Below are 23,617 nucleotides of genomic sequence, written 5' to 3' on the forward strand. Positions count from 1 at the left end.
CGTGCGTACACATGCATATGCACAGCGCCTAAATGAACATGTCAAGAGCATAATGCACTTGTACTAATGCACGTTGCGTGTTGGTATTGAGAAGTGTCTGCGGCTTGAACATTGTCGTAAATTTGATATCCATCGAGATGACGATTATTGGCTAAACGTAAGACGTTTCTACCCTTTCGATCTACTCTTGTCGATAACTCATACATAAAATAGACTTTGCACGAAACACAAACACTCGAATGATCGAAAACTTTTTAAACACACTGTGCTTTTAGTGTCATGTAACGTATAACAATTTATACAAGATAAAGCTTATTCAATTGCCATTGTATTTTTATAATTTCCTATATATATTATAGAATTCTTTAAACGAGTACCTCACAGAGTATCATTGAATTCTTTAACGAACACGCCACGACTAGAAATTTTCAAAAATTATCCAAACATCTTAGTAAAATGTGGCATGTAATAAGTAACATGCAACAGTATTACAAAAAAAGAAAAGAGGTCATCGTGAAAAATTATTCTGCGTTTTCGTTCAATGGATCACTTAATATTTAAGATAGTGGATGAATTTCTTCAGTAAATCGTCGAGTTCGAAAGACAGAATTCCCCAAAAATCACACATATCGTGCGATTTTTTCCATGTCTCGAATAGCTGGTTTACTTTACGCGCGTTCGCCTACCAAGAAAATCAAGTTACTTGAGGGCACGAGGGTGAGCCAGGAGCAGAAACGCGTGGAACATGGGTCGCACGCACTCGTGCGTGAGCCGTTCAAAGTCGCGGTAACAAACGCTTTCCAAAATTGCATTAAGAGCCGTTCCCACTTCACCACGTATCCGTAGTCAGGTAGCGTTTGAGAGGTGCCGAATGAATGCAATTCTTGCGTATAAAGTACACGCGGTTTTTAAACACCACCGTAAAGGGCGCACGCGGCCCGTGAGAGAGAAAAGCACGCCTTTGAGGGAATTCTCTACGCGAGCTACCTCGCCCGAACAAGGAAGAATCTACTTTTCCTCCTTTTTTCACCGCCGTCTCTCTCCTTTTTCTTCCTTTATCATTCACATTCTTTTTTCTTTTTTTTTACCTTTTTCCCCATTCCTGCTCTTTATCACATTCCACGTCGGGAGACAAGCACCAAGCTTACTACAGACACGCTCACCCAGCAGAACACCGTCATGATAATTGCAAAGAAGTTAATTAAGAACGCCGTAGGAATGTACCAATTTACATTTACGCCCTTCCGTTTGCTTTCATCTCACCGCGGAATAGAGGCACACATTGGGCCTCGCACGCCACACAGTCGTGAGAAGTCTCCTCTCTGTATCGGATCTTTCTCATCCCCTGGTTCCCTGGTCTTTTCCTCTTATTTCTCTCAACCGTGTGTGTCCTGCTCTCGTGCACGGCCTTTTACCCTCCCATTAATCTTACTTCCTTTGTTAGCTACTCTAATTGTATTCTCTGTCTCTCTCGAATCCGTCCCACAACTTTATCCGTAGACTCTAGTTGCTTCTTGTCCACCTTCGTCCTTCGTCGACGCTTTTCCTCGATATTCTGTGTCGTATTTCACCCGACGATGTTTCTATCCGCGATCACGACGTCTTTTCTCTGCGTTTCCCCCTCTTAATCGCTCATTATTCTACGTTGCTCCCGCTCTCTCTTTTACTTTCTCTTCAGTTTTTCTCGCATTCATCCTGCGTTTCGTCTTTTTTTTTTTTTTCTTTAACTGCTTGCTACCCTTCACTTTCCGGTTCCTCTTCAGCTCTTAAACAAATTTCATTGCAGTTCGGTTAAGCGAAACTCCTCGCGCAGTGTCGGTTCGGAAGAGGGAAATCCCCGGGAAGAGAGCAACGTAGGAACCGGAAGGCTGAAAAAAACCCGAGCGGAAGACTGGGTGGGTGTACAGGAGGGAATCTTCCACTCACCTTTTCGACTTTTGTTGGTGTGCCCATGCGTCGACGGACTCGTGAAAGCGTCCTCGAGACCAACCCTTTCCGACGACCGCAGTTCCTTTGACCATTAACAGTCAGCTTTTTAGACATTCGTCGGCCATTGTGCGAAACTTCCTTCCTCTTCTCTGCGATAACGCATGCGGATCTTTGTGCCAACGTATCATTCTGATCCTACACCAGCCTAGAATGATTTATGAAAAAAGAGCCGCTATTCTTGGAAACCATCGTGTCTGAGAGTATTTCGGGGTTTTACTACGAAATGACTGTTGAGCACTGTTGTCACGAGTTAAAAATGCTTTGTGAAAAGTTTTTTGTCGACCAAATATTTGATTTAGTTAGTAATAATTTTATCCAAAAGATACCTTTATATTCTATTCAGATGTTTTCAAGCTAGTAGTAATTTTGCTGTTTTTAAATATAATTTTGATTATTATTATAATGATACTTAATACAAGATACAGGGACGAGTAAAATATATTTCTGAATTTTTAAAAGTTTTTGATATGAAAAAACGTGAAAAGGTATAAAAAAACGGATATAAAGAACAGAGAGAAAATATCAAATATAATTATAAAATGTCGAGCAAAACAAGTTATCGAATATAGAATATCACAAGAAAACTGCAGAGACATCATCACAGTATATTTGAAATTAAAAGAGAAAAAGAAAAAAAGAAATATAAAGGACGATATTTAGTACTTAAAAATATGTATATAAAATATGAAATGTGCATTTTCTGAAAAAGGATGGAAGAGTGAAGGAGCAATAAATCAAAAAATTCGTTATTAAACCGAAAAAAAGAGGAAACATTTGAAATATGAAATTTTAATGACATTTTTAAAATATCTCCCGTTATCAAATTTTAACATATTATCTATATATCTCCTGTATAACTGTACTTATAAACATTTACCAAAAATCGACTGTCAAAAGTGCCTACAGCTATTTGTTTCTCTCTGTACGATTAACGTTCCACGATGATTACCTTTTCGTCCGAATTGTAATAGCTAGCTTCGGAGAGACAGCGGTTTCATTTTATGTTTCATTTTTTCCTCGTGCAAACGAGAAATTAACTTCCTCGTCCTCTCGATGTTTACTGCCATGCAGTTTTCGATTAAATCAAAAAGCAAAAAAAAAAAAGAAATGAAAAAACAATGAGCCGTGAGTAAACGCGAATGGCAGCGATCACAATTTACGTCGAAAATTTCTATTCTCTCTCGTCTCCTTCGCTTCATCGTTGAAAAAGTAGATAAACGATACACGAGTGTCAATAGATTTTTCTTCCCGTTGAAAAGCGTATAACAACTTATTCTCATCGTCGCTCTATGCCATCGATAAAAACAGTTGCATTCGTCTTGCAACGCGTGGACGTTTATCGCGAATCGACGAAAGAAACTCGTAAGAAATAATTTCGAACATAAGGGGAGATAAATGTATAAAGGATCGTTTGTTTCTTCTAACTAGAAATAATTTCTGCAGTTTCTATTTGAAAATTGCACGACCAAATTTTTCTATTTCCAAATTCTAAAGATCTTATGAAAGACTCTCTCTTTGTTCAAATTCGATTCTTTTGTAATCCTTCACATTTTAGAAATTTCTAAAACGTGTTACTGATATACGATTTAAGAAAGACTTTTACAGTAAAATGAAACACTTTTTCATTCATGAAATTTATCTTCAATGATTCATCTTTTACCCTAACATGAGACTATAGTAAACTGTTCGATGTAATTTTAAAATATTATTTATATAGATATATATTTTAATATAAAAAGAAAATTAAAAAGGTTTTTGTCTTCTGACATTTTTCTTGTTAAATAGCATAATTTTATTACGTAAATTAATAATACTCTGAACCTAGAAAATAGTTCATTTTTTAAAATTAATTGTTGCAAGTATCACAGAATTAACGAATTTTTGTTGTTCTTCTAATAAACGACGATGTCACTTCGTTCAAGTTTGAGAACAAAGTTTTATGACCTATTTGTTCTCTCACGATGTTTCTACTCAACGAGTCACCACATCGAAGTAACGACAACACTTCGGTCGTCCTCGAATCTCGACAGACAGGTGACTCTAATTCGTTGTAGATCACGCGCAGACAGTCTCGCGTTAGCGTCCTCGTCGCGTTCCTTGTATCCCCGTTTATCCATTCCCGAAGGATAATGCATGCGCCCATCAGTATTCGTTCGAACTCAATATTGGTACGCGGAAGGCGTGCCCGCCACGTCGAATTTCCATACAGGCCTCCTGCAGACGGTATGGAAATGCGAGAGTGAAAAACAACCAAGGCTGGCACTGTACCTGGCCGCCTCTTTCTCCGTCTCTTGTCGGGCCTCTCGTGAAACTCAAACGCAAATCCTCCGGACGACCGCATTATTTGACGAGACCGGTCTCGCTGAAAATTCCACGGAAACAATTTTATTCGGACGTGGTCTGTACCCTTGAAGAAAAGCTTTGCTATTAGGCGCATGCAAAAAAGTAACGACCGATACGGTCGTGTGAGTATTATCGAAACGAGATTGAACGCAGATACGTGGAAGAAATTAATCAATTAATTGAAAGTAACTGGACGATAGTAGATGAAAATTTGAAAGAAATAGGTGGAATTCAACTACGAAGAAGATAAACTTATCGCATAGTGTCTGAATGATTATTAAATTATGATGGTTTGTGTATTTATGAGAAATTTAAAGTACAAAAATATACGAAACGTTAGACACCCTTTTATCAAAATATAAAAGAAATTGGTAAATTCTAAATGGACTAAAAGAGTAATGGGATGAACGTGAAAGTAGAATAAGATCGTAGTAGTCAGACACGCATCTGGTGTAAAATATCTCCTGCTGCCGTAATCGACAATTTATCGATAATACTTTTTCCTATACATAAAAACAAGCACAATCAAACTTATGTGATTCGTTTCCTCGTATAAAATAGTACGTATTTATTCGTTATTCCATTTTATACCACGATGACATAAATAAACGTATAGATACTAAATCTATGAAATAAATCCTTATTTCGTTAAAAGCACAACAAAATGTTTACGCGAAAAAGATTGTTCTGTATACAAGTTTGATATGTTAATACGTTCTGTTTTATTCAAAAGATACATTGTGAGAATTTGTAATATCGACCTGAAGAAGCCATATATAGAGGATTAACGGGGACTATCATCCAGCCGCGCCTACTCACCATCAACCGATAAAAACGTTATTCTCCACGTAGTTCAATAAACCATTATACGAAATTTCCTAATTTCTACATCTGTTAGTTCATTACCAAGCTTTCCACGTAGAGTTTCCTAACCGCTATTCTCCATCCTTTCTATCGCTTTTCGATCCACCCTACGATCGATTATACAACCTGCATTCGAATATCTATGCAATCGAATCTTTAATCTGTACGACCGAATATCTTTCCAATTCCAATATCCACATTCGTTCTAACTCTGTAGATTTTCATTTCGTTTAGAAAAGATTAATATTATTCTTATTGACAATCGTTGTTCAAAATTTCTAGCTTCTAGCATTATACAAACAATTCTAGCATATGTTTTTAGGAAAAAACAAGCTCAGTTATATTTAACTGACATTTGAAACCTGCGTTTTTTAATTCTGTTTAAAACTTGTCAACCGCGTCTAAATTTTCTTTTTTATTTTTTATTTTTTATTTTTTTTTTTTTTACTATATTTTTACCACCAGTGTGAGTGACTAGTGGTGAATGGTTCGATATTTTGTAGGACAAAAGTGGTGTAAGTGTTGAATATGTTTGTGTTCTATGCGAAATTTAAAAATATACTTTGTATATTTTTCTGAAAATTGCCTTCATTTTTTTAAAACCCACTGAAATAAATACGTTTGATTTGCACTCGATTAATATAAAAATAAGATAATAATGTATAATAAATCTTACGTTTAATCATTGTCCTATGATCATAAATCATAAGTCTTCCTCTTTATTTTCTCAATACATATACAACAAAGGTACTGATTCAAATGACCCGGCCAATATATGTATAGTAGCTTGCTAGCTGTCCATTGTCTGGCGCATCTTTCATCTCAAAATGAAGCAGCACTATTCCGGATAGAAGTTCCTTTTTTAAATTTCTCCTTTTCTTTTTTCGCGCGCAAAGTGCACCTTTGTATTCTCATACTGTCGATATTTTACAACCAAATGGTTATCAAAGAAAGGAGTTAAAAAACAACTGAAAAAACAAGACAGAGAAAGGGAGAAGATAAAAACTATTAAAAAAAAAAGTAGAATAACACACTACTGACTTTTCAAGTGATCGATCGCGCAATTTGTATTTTAGTTGGAATATCGTTTGTAAAGTTTAAACGTTTGTGTTGCAACGAACATTCGAACGCGTGTATTTCGAAAGTTGAACGCCGAAATGTTGGAATTGAAATTCACGAAGAAAAACAAACTGCGGCGGATGTCGCGGGGGTGACGTGGGGGAAAAAAAGCAATCGATGAAATCGAATGGCAGCGGTGTGGTCAATTTTATCGGTTTTATTCGTCCGTTCGCTGTCGTTCGCAAGCATCTCGCCTTAAGCCGATAACTTCCTTATTCCGGCGCTCTTTGCAGCCATTTAAAGCATTTAAGAGATTTCTCTAGATCTCTTAAGAAGTGACAACGTTGGAGGGATTAGTGGAAAAGTAAATACCATTGAAGAAGACTTCACAATTTATTAAGACCGCGCTGGAGGAGAGATCTCTCTCGATTTCTTTCTAAGAATCGCTCAAAGGTCGAGCATAAAGTATCTGCAATTAAATTTACGAAAGCTCTTTATTTAGGAAAATATTCGATATTAACGAACACTTGCAAGGCGAGGTCTTGCCAGTTTGTTCGAGATGAATCGACGCACCGGATCCGCCCGGTGCTTCTCATAGAATTACAGGAGGATTTGCTTTGAAATGTTTCGAATTGAATTTAAGCAAGTTTTCCCTTTAACGGAACTTCAGACACGAATAAACATATCTAAAAGAAGATTTTCCCCTGTATATCTTTGAAAGGAAAATACTGATTCTTTCGATGTTCTCTCTGTTAGGTTTCAGTTAGTTTTAATTCGCTTTCAGGAACTGTACGAAGTTTCTGTAACATACTATAGGTTAAACCAACGAATCTCTGTTCTAACTTTCATTAACGTTAAACATACTTATACACCCCGTGAAAGATAGAAGATTTGCCGTTTAAACAAGCAGTTGAAAGGATTTGGTTCGCTCGTAAAATACCGGACCTATTCCACGAAAATTTCTCTACAGATAAACTCAGTACTGTTTCTAACTTTCATAATTCTATCACTTAAATACAACTATACACTTACAGCCGTTACAATAGGCATATGTACGTAACCTTATTTTCCCAAGAAACGACTTTTTATCATATCTTTTATATTTCATCTTTGTAGTATTAAGTCAATTAGTTTCATTTCATACGTTAAATATAATCCGACTGAATATTCAGATTTCTTACTGTAATGGATAATTGGTTATTTAAATACTTTGGCAATGTCTACGAAATGTATAATTTTATTAAATACCTTACAATTTCTATATATATTTTCAGATTTCTTGTTGCAAAATTTACGATTATAATCATGATAGTTAGATCTCGTAACAGTGTTAATGAAATTTCAAAATGTTTTACGTCAATAAAAAGTGTCTACGAATGCTCGAATATTTTCGCCAGCCCGTGTACGCGAAAACTCGAAACTAGAAAAAACATGAAAATAAAGGAAAATACCGAGCAACAAATTTAATGCAAACAATGAAACAATTTTCTTGAACAGCCGCCGCTTTTAAAGCTCCTTGTTTGACCGTTTTGACGAGTACGGGAAACAATCGAAAACCAGTGACGGGTTAAAGTAACGTGGCATCGATTTTACCTGAATTCACAGGGTTGAATTCACCCCTAGTGCGTGATTCGTTGTCCGCGCTAGGGTCTCTGGGCTGGGTTTGCGGTCTTGAACGAGCACTTTCCTCCTGGCCGAATAACGTGAGCTTTTGGACGATCGATGGCTCACCCTCGTAGATTCCTGATGCTTTGTGTGCCGCCGTGTATTTCCCATATACGTGGCACAATCAGCGGCAGGTGTTTACTCGGCCTGATTAACGTTGTTCCTCCACAGTTGCGCCTCGGCTGTGAACCACGTCTATGTATACCGGATATATCCGGTACGCCTGGTTTCGCTCGGATTTCAACCTGGATTTAACTGTCATTCTTTACGTGTTCGCCGTTTGCGCTTCGCGAATATAAATAGCCTTAATTGTTTCCTGGCACTCTGTCACGTACGTGTAATTATGGGAACGGAAATTACGTTGGGAGATCGAGAAATAAACGATTGTTCGAGCTCTCCTTCGACGATGATGGACAACGTAGGATTCGTTTGTTGCTAAAGAACGATCTGCTGCTGTTTCGATGACGCCTCTGTACGCGATGAATATTATTACGTGATGAAGTAGTTAGAAGCAAATTTGAATTTAACGTTTCTGAAATTGGTAGCAATGAATGAACTTTTGAATTTTTCAGAGTTTTTGAAGCTTTTAAAATTCGAAAATTCCCAGCTCTGAATTTTGTAGAAACTCAAGTTTTTGAATATTAAAAGGTTTGAAGTTTTGATAGTTTAAAAGTTTGACATTTTTGAAATTTAGTACTTGACAGATTAAAATATTCATTATCGGTAACGTAACGAAATGAATTTCATTGCTATTCGTTGAATACCCTCGTTTAATTCTACTTTTAAGCATAAAATATTTCGAAACAGTATCATTTTTCAACTTCTTCGTTCTAAATTGAATTTCTAGAATTGGACATTCCGTATATCTGAGATATACGCCGCCGTGTTGTAACGAAAATACAATCTGAAATCTAAAATGTATCTGATATTTCAAATATCTCGTATGATATTCTCTCAAGTCACATGAGAGAAACAGATTCTACGGATATTTTAAATCTGGAGAGTACAATATGAAATGGATTTATTAAAGTGTTCTGGCAAAATGTCGTTTTTAGAGGGTCACGTCGCAGATTGCAATAGTTCTCTCGGGGGATGGTTTAGCGGACGCGTGTCCTATTTCGGAGCCGAAAGATATGACTCTTCCGTTTCCCTTCTTGAAATTGCCCTCAAATATCGAAATCGTATACACAAAATCGACATGCGTTATGCGAATGCCTGTAATCAATTGATCAATATCAGAGAATAAATATTTTATATAAATAAAACGGCTTCATATACGATGGAATTTAAATACCAAAGTAATATGTATTCGATAATTTAAAATAACAATAGCAAATGCAACAACTGGTAAAGATTTGTTAATCTATTACGATTTGGTAACAGACATACATATATATTGTACAGAAGCGTTGATACAATGGAGTACAATTGGATAAGTAGAAAGAGATTACAACATGCCAGGCATACTTGGGGTTGGTTAATCCCAGTGAAAACCTAATGGATAAAGCGTCGGTAAAATCGCTTACCGTCGGTTAGTTTTCGCCATCCCTACTTGCCCGTTAGTGGCCGCTAGAGCTCGCTCTTAACAACGCCATCTGTTGGAAAGGAAGATTAATCGATCTGGGGGTAGTACGGAAAAATACATCGCTGTGAGTTTAGATGGCGCCAAAACGTATCCCTTGTTTGTTGTAACCCCGCTACAAGATTTAGTCTATCGTAATTATAGTATACCTTTTAGAAATATAAAGATAACTATTTGATACTTTTATAACATATATTAATAGATTTCCCTCGAAAGAAAGATAATAATAAGTTAATTTATAAAATTAAAAAGACAGAAGAATTGTGAAACGCTATATTTAGAACCCCTTAAAACTACTGAAACTATTTTAAAATTCTTTTCTTTTTCTCCCGTTTTGATTTTTAAATTCTCAATCTCACGCAAAAATAAAGCAACTATAAAAGATACAACAGAAAACAAAACTTGACTCACTGTCAAGATAAATTACGAAATAACAGCATTAAGTAGACAATTAAATTAAACGATTAATCAAAATACTCCCCAAAACAACGAAACTAAATACAGCGTATTTAATGGAGAAGAAATACGAAAACGCGCAGGAATACGTTGCCGTTTACGTAGTTTTAGAATCCTTAATCATCAGCAAGCTGAACGTGTAACAGTACTACAGAGAGGATAAGATGAGAGACGAGAAGAAAGAGTTTTACAAAAGAGTCTTAAATTTATCTTTTCGACGGTAACGCTCGTCACCCCTGTAAAAACTAGACAAAACCGATCGACAGTGGTTTCCGGGGACGACGGTGGGATGGCTATTACGTAAAAGCTTGCGATTAGCGACGACCACGCTGGTCCGGGATCCCTTTGATCGCGAAGCCGGACTCCGCGTATAATCATGCTGCTACCCCAACTTCTCTCCTCTGCCTCGTCCCTTTTTCTTCTGCTTCTTCTTTGTACTCACGGTGGATGGCGATAATTGTTTCATGCCCGCAGGAAGTAAAGCTCTTTATGTTGGGAGCTTTATTTTGCGGCTGCCGTGCCGGGCATCTAGAGGAGAGCCAGGATTAATTAATAACTATGCCCCATCCACTCTCTCTCTCTCTCTCTCTCTCTTCCCCTCTCTCCTCGTCTTCTTGTCTCTTTATTCTTATTTCCACTCTATTTCCCTCTCTTTCTCCTCTCTTTCTCTTCGTTTCTTCCTATTTTCTCCCTTTTTTTGTCGCACGACCTTCGTCGTTCTCTTTGTTTTTCTACTTGGATCCTCTTCATCCCTTACTATCCATCGTTTTTCTCTTCTTTCTCTCGCTTCTCTTTTTCCCCTTCCGCGACGACATTAAGGCTAATCTGCAGCAACGAGTTCGAGGCAGGCAGCCCGAGCGAAACCCGGTCGAGTGAAAATTAAATCAGAGCTTATTTGTCATAAGCGACCGTCTGCCTTTTTTATTCATCGCGGACTTTGCGACGGATTAACGCCGACCGCGCTCACCCGTCCGTCTGACTACCGCTCGACCGTATCTACTTGCGGTCGCCCACCGATGACGCGCCGACACCGTCGCTTCGCCTCCTCCTGTTGCTGTTCCCCCCTATCGTGATCTGCATACCGTCAGGATTAGCGAATTAACTGTGTGAGATATACGTATCGTGTTGAAGCGAGTGGTTATACGGGTTATGCACATATATCTTAATATTAGAAATATATTTCGCTCTGTCGAAGTCCACCGCGGATAAGAATTAAATAAATTAAATTAAAATGTTGAGGAATTTGTTTGAAATTTTTGAGCTAACAAACAATTCATAACTTCTCTGATAAATAAAATAAGGATACATGCAGAATTCATAAACGCTATTAGCTGATATACATACGTATTAGTATACGTGTATTTAAGTAGTATAATGCGGTGTTAATTAGCTGTATAACCCAGTAACAGAACTTAAATTACAGATAGTCTTGTGTATACTTAGGACTAAACGTTCTTGAAAAGAGATGTTCCATTTCCTCAATTGTGCAGAAAATGCGTTAAAAAAGGGAAAAAAATGTTTGTGAGCCCACTGTCTTCATCAAGATAAATGAAAGCTTCAAGAAATATCTTTATAACGATATCCTGAAAATCTATCTCTACATAAAATTAAACAAACTGTAACATCTACAATTCCAACATAGAAGCACGCACATTTTCTAGACTTCGTATTCTCCTCTGGAAGCAGCTTTCACTTTTCCAACATCTTATCCAATAACTGAAGCCATACTTATAGCCTGAATTCGATCGGCCATCTATCGAGACGTATGCGTCCGCGATGCCTCAGTGGCGATATAATTTTATATAATGAAGTATAGCGTGTAACCCTAAAATGCGATGAAGCCGACAAAACTCGCCGAGGCTCGCGCTAATGGAAAATCTCGTGCAACCAGAGCACAGACTCTAACCACGTCATAGTCGAAATCATGCAGACTTGCGTTTGTTCTAAAGGGGAAGGTCTCTCACCATTTTGCCTTTCTTCGCCTGCACGATTTTCCGATCGGATATTTGAAAAGCGATCGCGTTATCGAAGCATCACGGCGGTCAATGGTTTCTGATCGGGGCAAACGAGCGCGAGTCGAAATTGGTATGCCCGATTGTCGAAGGGTGTCCGTGGCAACGCGTGTTATTTCGTGAAACGGATCTATTTTGAGGGTGCCTGACCCTTAAGTGATATGTGCCAGGAATAGGAAAGGGTCTGGAGCCTATGGTTGAAGGGGTCTTGCGACAAGGAGGAAACGAGGTAAAGCAAGCTGGCGAACGAACCGAGAGGGAACCAAAGAGAGGAACTTGTTTGCGCTCAACGAAAGAAAGAATTCAACGTGGGGGTGATCGCACGTCCGGGCATCTACATGTATTTTCCATTCGTTTGGGATCCTCTCGATACGAGGAGACCGAGGTAAGGAGGAAAAAGAGAATCAACGGTCGGCAAGGAAGAGGACAAGGGCAGGGGAGGGGGGTTAGAAACTGTGAGAAATAATGAAAAAAAAAAGAAAGAAAGAAATCGAGGCGCACAATGTGGTCGATACCTTTTTATCCTATAGACCTTCGTCATCGACAAAGTCTTTCTCTCCGCAATACCTGTGTGCTTGTACAGTCTCGCTCCTTCACTCGACGCTATCGTCTTGCCGGAACTCACGACCTGGAACCTCGAAGCCGGTCACCCCTACACCATCCTCTCTGCCCACTTTTGCAAGGCACTTTTCTTCCGGAACGCTGGCCCGACAATCGTATTCCCCATTCCGCCATTACGTTCGTCCCGGCTGTTCCATTCCTTCAATCTGGCCGCGTTATATAAGGAGTTCTTTCCTGTCTTCTCTCTCGTTCTTTCTTCCTTGCTTTCTTCTCCTTTATTGTACCGCACCGCCACACCCGTTTCTCCGTGCGTCTCTAACTCTTTCGGTTCTCCGCCAGTCGCGTCAAGTCAGATTGGAAAGTGTGTGCTCCGTGGAGAATTCAAAAGGGGAGAAGAGTCAGGGGTAGCGTTGCCTTTACTTCTGGTCGGTCAACTCTCGAAATTCGACGAGAATGTGGATACCTGTTGAAGGAAAGGCTCGGCTGTCTTGTAGTGCGCGACGTTCGATTATATTTTTTGTGGAACGGCTTGCGATATAAACTTGATAAATTGTTTGGATTTGCCTCGTCCCTTATCGCGAGATAGTTCGCGTTTTCGCATCTTCGAAATTTGACAAAATTGGATGATCCAGTTTCTCGTCTCTCTCGACGATATCTGATTGCATATTGAAACCGAGATGTAAGTAGCTTCTAGAAGACAGGCATTTGTAAGTAATATTCTATTTCACGGATGGATCAAACATAAGAGATTAGTAAGATCGAACAAAGAGGATATCACAACCTTTTATAAAATTATTACAATCATTTTTTCATTTCAATTCATATTTTCATGAACGTAATTAAAGAAACGAAACTTAAACAAAGATTTGTTTCACTAAATATTATAACAATTAGTTTACCTTCCTAATTTTACATATTTTTTCATATCACGGGCACTCTGTAAATTACCGTGGCTCTAAATTTTACATAAATGCATAGACATTCACAGTCTAACGACCACTGTCACGATTCTAAAATAACCAATACCGATTGCAATTTCTGCAACCAACGACCGGATCGATATTCCTAACGGTACGACATTGCTTTTCTCTAGCTCTCCTTACTTCCACGCGGCAAAATCCGATGGTGCCGCCATGGCGCACGATCGAAGCTCCGGTATTGCGGAAGCGAGCGCGACGAGCGACAAATTCTCGCGCGCTTTATATTCGCGACAAGTGCAGACGTGCATTCCCGTAAGATTGGAGTGGAAACTTTCCTCAGCGTCGTTGAATATTGCCAGACTGTAGGTAGTAACGCGCGCGACGCCCCGGAACTCGACGTTCCTCGTTCGAACGAGGATCGTCCGTGAAATCACGCGTGCTGCCCGCGACGCGGCCGGATACAGTGGCTGTGTGCAGCATGCACGCGCATCTCGGTGGCTCGTAAAATCTGTAGCCTTTACTGCTTTGCGAGATTGAAGAATCAGGTTGTAAAGGGCTGAATCCGCGCGGATAAAACGCGTCGAGGGGATGAGTGAGTGGTACGGTAGGTTGCGACGAAAGGATACGTGTGGAAACCGGAGAGAAAGAGACGAGAAAATCGGCATAGTAGAGGGAAAGGGGATAAAGGGTGGTGGTACGCAACGAAGGGTTGGTCGAAATTGGGCTAGCGACGACGTTGGCGAGGACGTCGACAGGTTTCATAGAGTCGGCGACAGGGAATGTTGAAATATAAAATAAATATCTTAAATCCGGCTTGATCCTGGCTTTAATTAAAAGTTGATCCTGGCGTTCGATACTGTCGAAAAGATTCCCGTGGCGCCATCCAATTTGCGTGTGGATAATTTATCAGACGGCCCTTTCAAACCGCCCGTTCATCTCACCTTCTCCGTTTCAAATACGCGTTTCGTCGCGCTGCCAATTATATCGCCGTTGCTTTTTTAATATTCTACGTAGATGGATGTATATACGCTCGTATCCTACGTACGTAGACATACATACGTTTCGATATGGAATTAAATACAATACCTGTATTCATATATGGTTGCCAATGCCCCCGTCAATTATTTCAAGGTACCATTTTTACCATTCGTCGACAAAAGACATAGAAAGGATATTTGTGGCACCGGTTCGGACGGTGATTTCTTATTGGCTGCCACGACGTACCTCATCCCCCGAATCCAGAACCTCTTGACAGTGGAAACTTACGAGCTTCCATTTAACTCTGGAACCGCGAATCCTCCTTGTATTTCATCGTCACGCCGCGAATTCTGTTTCAATTTTCGAGGCTCGCCTCGGCTTCTGCCTTCCGCTGCCAAGGTTGCACTCTCTTGTCCCCATCTCCAAACTCCTACCCCTTCCATCGTCGTATGAATGCTAACGCGAAAATTCTAACCCAGGAATGCTAACTCAACAAACTATTCTCCATCGAGAAGGAAGTAAATCGCGAATAGATCGAACGACGAAAAATCTCCTTTCGCTCTCGCGTTGGATTTTTGCGAGAAATCGCTTCACGCTCTGTCTCTCTCTCTCTCTCTCTCTCTCTTTCTCTCTCTCTCTTTTGCCGACTGGGATGGGATACGATCGGACGACACGGACCAGGAGACGACAGGCAACGAGACAGGATACGAGGGTAATCAGGGGGCGTGGAAGAGAGACAATCCATCAGCAAGAGCCGCCGCGTGGCTGTTACCCACTGCCATCGGTGTCGTCTGCCATTGGCAGACTTTCACCCCCTGGCGAGTACGCTAACTTCAGCGGTGGTGTCGAGTGAGACAGAGACTCGATGATACGAGCGAAAGTTCCACGATGCGCTGCAACCGCGGTTTTTTTTCTATTTTTTCCTGTTCTTTTTTTTTTTTTTTTTTTTTCTTTTGCAACAACTGCCACGGCAATGGCGGCAGTCAGATGCAGATGCAGATCATCCGGCCGATGCGAACGGCCGACAACTGTTCTCCACGGCGCGCTGACAGTTCGTCTGTTCGGCACGTGTTCGAACGAGTTGGAAATTAGTAGGCGGCGGCTGAAGGATTTAGGAGAAAGTTGAACGCCGTTTCGGAGTTTTTGGTGCTTCGAATCTCCCGCTCGGCGAGATTAAATTGTGCTACAGACAGTTTTGGGGATTCTAAATTGAAACCATGTCAGCGGTGATGTAGTCACGTGGGAATGAAGATAAGCATTCTTGAATTTAGGTTTCTTTATTCTTTTATTTTTTCATATTAAGCATTCTTTATAGACTTTTTTTCTTTTTTTCCGTCAATAGAAATGTAAAAGTATTCAGAGAATGTAAGATTCTTTTCCTGTATAGTTTGGAATATTTATGTTCTAGGAAAGAAAGTCTATCATACTTTATACATCAGATACTCTAAATTCGAAGCGAAAATTCTGTCGATTGTTGACTTACGATTAGAAATTTTCATCTTGTTTACTCTCTTTTACGAATCGCATTCAAATACTTTACAAAATGATACCTAAAATAGAATAAAGACATAGAGATAAATCAACAGTATCGTCCGCAAGCTCATTATTTCCGAACGTGAAAGCAAATCTACAATAAAAGTAGTAGCTAAGGACAGATTATTTCTTGTATATCCTAAAGCTTCAAAAAGCTTTGTCACGAAAGCAAACGAACGAATTACACAAATGTTCTGGCATAATTTCCCAACAACTCGAATTAATTAACATGACCAAGAGTCGGAATGGAATCATATCACTAGCAAAGGTATTTCCAACGTCACTGTACATAGCGTCCTCGGCTTCTGAAAAACGACAGCAAAGAACGGTGGCAGAGTGACGCGAGACGATAGAGGTGTCGTAATGTAAACCGCAGGGTTAATTATCCACCGGTAGAGCTGTGACTGACGTATGTGGCAACAGCAGGAACGACCTGCTTCAATATTGCTGTGTTGACATAGAAAACAGCCACGTGAAGTCAGCCAGCCAGGTATGTCCGCGTTTAAAACAGTTAGCGGTATCGATTCGGCCTGTAAACGAGAACAAGAAGAAAAAGGCGTCTGACGTTTCACTGCGATAAAAATATGCGAGAATGTGGCGAATAACCGTGGTCACGTTTTCATGACTCTGCGAATAGAGTGTTTTCAAAATGTGAGATAATTGAGAAAGCGATACAATGATAAGAATAATTTTTGTTTAATAGTCAAATGATTGATTTCACAATTCTGTGATGTAATTTGTTTGTCGTATATTCTGTGATATAGTAAAGTTCTAAACTCGGTTTAGGTTCTATTTCTTTATAGATGTTCATGATAGCGTGAATTTCACACAGACATTTGTTATCTCTTTATTAGTAAACGCTCAAGCTCGATCTATAGCGGCACGTATATGTTCATTAGACAAAATTGTTCCTTTTATCGTACCTTGTCACTTCTGCTTGATTGATCTGTGGTTCTAAAACATGCTGTATTGTTATTGCATTTACGAGACGAATGGTCTAGCGTATTATCTGTTTAATGCGTCGTGGCTCTGGAACATCACCCTAATGGGCTTGCAAACGAGAATAATCCTGTTTCACGCGTGAAGGGTTGTAGTAATGACGATAGCTATTCTTTGCCGCATTTGTCTTTTTCTTGCCCACGTTTTGCCCCTCGTTCACGATCGTTGGAACTACACAGTATAAAACTCAAGGTCATCGGACTAGATATTACAGCATCGACTATTTTCTCTTTCTTCTTTTTTAAAACCTTTAATTAAGCACATGCGTTAATTACCTCAAACTCGTTCTTTACTAATCCTTATCTCTTTATCAAAATCGAATCTCTATCCAGCTCTGCGAATTCTCAACAACCCAGCAATCAGTCCCACGACACACGACAAAGATTCATCTTACTAATTCTCTGAAATTACTACTCTACACTGTTAACCATCCACTCTATCGCTGGCTGAATTCTTTGCTTCTTTCGATTTGAGAATATATTCGAGACGAAAAAAATACCGGGAAACTTGAAAAGAGCTGGTTCGCGTAGAAATTAATAATTCAAGGTCGACTTTCGCGGATAGAACGCACTCGTAGACAAGAAGCGAAAACAGGGACAAAGACGCGGGCTCGAGAGCGAGAGTAACAAGATAAGAACAAAGATGGATGAATGAAGGGAGAAAGGTAGCCTAGTCACCGAGGAGACCTCTATGCATAAGCCAAGCTTTAAGGATGAGAGATACGTGTCTAACGAGGTACGGGGCAAGGAGTTGGTGCCGCGAGCAGAGGGATGACGGAGAGGGGTGAGACGCGAGGAAAATTATTAATCACGGCTGGGATTTCATAAAGCTCCGTTTAAGCTGTGCACAGTGCATCGTTTATTACCAGGTTCTCCGTGGAGGCTTTACGCAACCAGGAAATACACTGGTACTGGCTGCTTCTAACGGGCCCTCCCGTATATTACGTATCAAGGCGGAGCCGGTTGATCTTGCCCGCTAGAATAACTTGCTCGGCCTCCTTTGCGAAAATTGAACGTCGCCGCCCCCGCGGTTCGAATTACGACCGACGACGTCGTCCGTGGTCCGTAGGCTTTGAGTAAACTCGAGGACGCGGTTTGTTTAGACAGACGGCAACCCGCCAAATTATATCGGGGAACCAGATTTCCTGATCCCCCGCTTCCGGTAATATTCAAGTTTCTGGAAACTCGTCGACTGTCGTCCCGTCATATCTAAATTTCATCTTGAGTTTCGTTAAGTTTCTTGTCTCTTTTGTCAGGCAGGTTCTTTTATTTGTATGTTATTCCTTTTTACGAGATCATGTCACCGTGTCTTTTCTTTATGCGAGCTAGGAAAGTTTAAGGTTCGTGCAGTACATTCCTCTGTTTCTTTCGACGATTTGTGTCACTCGAGCCCGCTGAAAGGTAGTGTCGGGTTTCCCTGCTATTACTAGGGTTGGGTTCAACCCTTTGCTCTCTCTTTTCTTCAAAGATCCCTTTAGAAAGTATGCAGATGTTTGCGTATGCAGATATTTATTACATGGTACAGTTGTACTGTTCTCTTTTATTTATTTACCTGTTGATGTTTCTATACTTGTTCCGTAGTTGTAACAGTTATTCATATTGATTATTGTAACTCTGATAATGACCAGATAATTTCCTTTTGTTTCAGGTAAGTGCTACTTGCAGAATATGGTTCCTTTCAGACAACGATGTAAGTGATACTTTTGAGATATACATATTGCTGAACCGATATAAATTTCTGAAAATACATTAGAAACTGCATTTACGAGCTATATGAATAGCCAGCACGTTATTTATTAAATCTAAGAACGTTTTCATTGTAATATGATTATCGATAAAAGTCGGTATTTCGCAAGTAAATTTAATTTCAACGATACAAATGTTAATGATACTTAATGAAATAATTACTACACTTCCATAAATCCAATCTAAACAGGGCGCAAAAGTAGCATTCGTATTTTTAATTGCGAACAAGCTCAGGGTAATTAACCGTCAGATTAAAAAATTAATTCTCAATTTTATGTAACAGCAATAATTTTACATTTCGCCACACGAATCATATCGCGCCTAGCTTTAACATTCCGCAGACCATCCAAACAAATTGTCAACTTAAACAACCTACATTTTTAACATTCGTTTAACGTTGAATACTTTCGCATGTCACGAAGCATTCTGTGACATGCTTCCACCAATTTCGTCAATCGATGACGATGCATCGTAACCTCTGTTTCATCGAGAACGAGTCGAGAGCGCTCTTCTGGTAACGGAAGCGCGCACGTGCGTTGTGCGAGCGCGTGCACGTGACACGCAAGGGACGGGATCAAGGAGGGTGGTTTTCCCTGTAAACTAAGTAGTACAGTCAGAGCGAGGTATCGAGTGAGGGGTCAGCTCAAGGCGTACTAGGAAGGGATTATCCGAGTCGGTATTCGGTAATTGCTGCTAGCAATTTACTCCGGCAAATCCCCATTAACCGAGCCGACGAACCTGTCGGATGTATTCCTTCACGCAACGACAGCTGTGTGTGCGTACTCGTGTAGTCGTGCGTGTGCCACGAACACTTTCCATGACTGAACGATGAATCTAATCGAACGAATGCTGAACGCGACAGGCGAAGCCTTCTTTGATTTTTATTCATAAGCGACGACAGATTTGACAATGCCACGTGTGAAAGCACGTGCGTCTAGAAGAAGACGGTAATAGTTAATGACGATTGCAAAAGATTCTTACTTACTCTGGTTACTATAGATAGAGTGATATGATATTTGAAAATGTTGAAAAACTTTAATATATCATACATTGCTTGTAAAGATGTGAATTATCAAGGAATACCATTGCTGATTTTAGTCGATCACAAATGAATTATATTTAATCTTGATATATACCAGTAATTGGTATCATATCGTTTTTGTAATATAAAAAATCGTGTAACGTTACCGCGAATTAATCGAAGATCAAATAAGTAAACGGCGTTTTTGAGAAGTACACGAATGAAATACATTCACACTTCAATAAAATGGGATTAATTTGTATGATAGAGAAATCTATCTGTAATGGAAATATAATTCTAAACATCGTATACTCTTAATGAAACAAAGCTCAGTTGCATTTTATGTCCATATTTCTTCAGCTAAAGATACGATCTATTCTGTGAAATATAGTTTAATAACAATAACTCAGTGAAACTATATTAACGTGTATCAACATATAAATCAAACAATCTCTCAAAAAGGTTTTGAACAACCTTTCGTCTTAGTGCAAGCGAAAAATACACCCTTGAAACTCCATTTTTTAAGACTTAAAAAATCCTCTTACAGCACCATATACCAGCGATCTCATCTTGTAGGTATTAAGCTCGCCATAAGACGCTACGTTGGTAAAGAAACCGACTCCAAACAATCGATGCTAGAATAGATCTCGTACGAGAGGAAGGTTAATACGACATGTAACGTGACGTTGAGTCGAAATCGAGCAACTCCCCGTACTATCGTGAGCTTGTGAAGCAACTGTTCCTTCGAGACATAGCGCAGATATCGCGGCAACGTAGGTCGGATTAGGATCTATCCTTTAGCCTGCCATTCCTTTCTCGAGTAACTTGACGGTGCTTCACGAGGAAGGTCCAAAACGTGGAACGACAGTGTGGCAGTGGTTGACTGGGAATAGGATAGAGGGAAAAGGAGGAGCCGATTTCTCTGCATCTGGGGAAATGTGCCGAGATTACGGATCCAATTCCAATAAAGTTTAGCACGTGAGCCGACTGACAGCGGGCCAATTATTATTTAACCGAACTGGTTCCGCTCTTGAGCTTCCAGTTGAACCTGCTCAAGGAGAGAAAAAAAGACACTTCAGATATTCACGAAAATCTTCTGGAACGTGCCGCGAAAGAAACTGTCTCCGATCGGCTGTAGGATGGTGGAAAAATGGTAACGATTTATATCTGTCTTTGGAATCTCTCTCTTTCGTTGCTGCGCGTGTACATGCAGTTACTCACGAAAGAATTCGAACATTTATAGAAACTTTATGAATGTATTATGTATATTATATGAAACATTTTACAACTTCAGTAGTATTATATTGAGATTCGACTATCGTGATTAGGTCGTTGCTAAGGTCTGAAATATTTAAAATATATATAGAAGCTACAAGATATTTAGCCAGGTATATACTTCGTGTAGATCATAATAGTATTCAAACAGTCAATAATTCATTATATTAATAAGCCTCAATATTTAGTGGACTTAATTTCAACACTTATTATACGCTTCAAATGGTCATTCATAATTTACACTAATTATCTTTTTTTAATTTATGTTTTCAAAATATATCAATATATTAATTATACCTCAAAATGTATCGTACGATGTAACACACATAAATATGTACATGAAAATTTCCTACAGTGAGTGTCCAAATACTTTCTTGAGCCACTGCACTTCAAGATGGAATGTGGACGTTGACGAGATTACAGGCGCAATTTAATTTATCGTGGAGCCTAAGTACAATCTTAAAGAACGCTCCTTATTGTCGCGTAATTGCTGAAGTTATTATTTCGAGCAGTAATTAAGCAACGCTGGTGTATCAAAGGAAGGCTTTTTTGATCCTTTATCCGATAGTAACATCAAACGATTCCGTCTCCCGTTTGATCCTTCTTCGTTAATAGCAATAAGAAACACGCGGCTGCGTTCCAGCTTCTCTCTATCAAACTATGATTCTTTTCCTTCAGCTTTTAAACGTAACCGTTTGTTCAGGCTGTAACGACGTTTCTTTTGTCGAATGCTTGTCGAGTTTTCCTTATAATTGAAAAAGGTGACGTTCCATAGATCGCATTGCTGTCATTCTTATGCGCCGACCTATCCTTATGTACACTATTCCTACAATAGTTTACATTTTACATGTTCCCTGGAGAAACCGTTCCCTAGTTTTTCGAACTGTTCGTATTCGCGTCTAAAAAGTTTTCTAATTATGATACTTTAAACTGATCTCATCTACACGACGCCACGTAACTCCATAAATTCGACAAAATTACTTAACATCAGCTATATGTTACTTACATCGCTAGCCACGCGAATTATATATATTTTGTCGTAGGAGACGTAATACATTGAAATATACTACACCATAACATTCAATATTTCATAAAACATTGACTTGCGTGCCCTTTTTCCAGTAAATATTATTTAAACCATTCATATTCTTGAACATTTCTTATTCCATGAAATATGATTTTTTTAATCATTCTAAATAATTTAATAAGATGCGTTGGATGACTTGCCGATGCCACTGTTAACAGTCTTCTTCAAAGACAGTCATATTACGTTACTATTATTACGAAACATGATTATTACTATGACTGCTACTAAACATGACAACTACCGAATCTTAAGCTACGATTACAGTAAATCCGTGTTCCGACGAATTGTAGAATTTTCCGCAGTACGTACAATATACTAATCGAATCTTTTCAAAATTCAACAGACCGCTTCTCTTTCAATTCGATTCACATCGATTATATACACCGGGTACCTACCAATATTGTTCATCGGCCCGTGCCAATAATCGGCAACGTCCAATTAATATTAATTATTTGAGAGTTCTTTCACGGAGCGCGAATTTTTCGGATTAAACAGATCGGGAAACAACGAGAGCACCTGGCAGCGCGAAATAGGGGACAAGGAGAGAGTTCATTCGAAACGGCGACATCATTGATCCCCTGTTCCGCTTTCTGGTTCGATGCTTAGCGGCGTTAATCAATACACAACGGCAGCCAGTCGGTTGCAATTTAGAGTGAGCGCAATTGTCGCTGGTCGCCCATCGCCGTTTCATCCATTCATTAGGCATTTTCTATCGCGTAGACGTTTTTCCGTTGCGTCGACGTTGTTTTCGCCTGCGCTCCAGCACTACCCGCCACGGTGTAGCCACGTTAATTGGCTTGCGGTGTCGGGCAACGCTCTCGTAATTAATTACCCTGGTGTCGGCTATACACCGTGATGACATTATGCGACGACATGTACGCGAAGATGGCAAAAGATTATCGGTAAAACCGGGTGTGTCACGGTTCCCGGGTTACGCGTACGTGGAATCGCCCCGCTATCTAATGTCTCGTAACAAGATCGGCATAGGAACAAGATCCCTGCAACGAGAGGTAGTCGAGCTCTTCGCCCTCGTTTACGCTCACCGGTGAGTTCTCTCGCTCTAATTGTTGTCGATCAGTGCTCGATGTATGCTAAATTATATAACTACAAACAGCGAGTGTCTGTTAAATTCATTCGACAGAGCTCCGTTCGAAATTGCTCATCGAGGTCTATTGTTGCTTTAGGATTGATCCAATTCCCAATTGATTCATTGGGATCTGTAGCTTCGGGTCATATCCGATTCGATGAATTTCTAATTTATTGAAGGAAGGTTCTTGGTTCGTGAAAATATACGAAATATCTTGTAAAGATTACCTTTTCCTGAGCATATAAATAGTTAATTAAGAAAAGGAATCATATTTTAATATCGATGGTTATATTTATGCAGAATATCATTTTTAAATGATGATTTCATGGCTGCTCGTATGCATATCGCCTCAAAATATTTATTTTTAGATAACGTTATGAAAGAAAATTATTCTACATTCTAGCATTTAAATAAATTAGTTACATTCTTCAGACAAATAAA

The 23,617-nt window shown here is 39.5% G+C and overlaps 2 protein-coding genes across 4 annotated transcripts in view; one reads left to right on the forward strand and one right to left on the reverse strand.

Annotated features, from left to right (window-relative positions):
• LOC100747772 (semaphorin-2A) overlaps positions 1-23,617 on the forward strand; it is a 564,473-nt gene that overhangs the window by 165,495 nt on the left and 375,361 nt on the right. The window lies entirely within an intron of this gene.
• The window catches only part of LOC117151764, a 34,696-nt gene continuing 27,083 nt past the window's right edge, over positions 16,005-23,617 (reverse strand). Inside the window, exon 2 of the mRNA XM_033321237.1 lies at positions 16,005-16,492. Coding sequence (XP_033177128.1) covers positions 16,214-16,492 — 279 coding nt within the window. The 3' untranslated portion in view covers positions 16,005-16,213. The remainder of the gene's footprint in view (positions 16,493-23,617) is intronic.

This window comes from Bombus impatiens, unplaced genomic scaffold (genome assembly GCF_000188095.3).
Source record: "Bombus impatiens unplaced genomic scaffold, BIMP_2.2 scf_0418, whole genome shotgun sequence".
Classification (NCBI taxonomy): domain Eukaryota; kingdom Metazoa; phylum Arthropoda; class Insecta; order Hymenoptera; family Apidae; genus Bombus; species Bombus impatiens.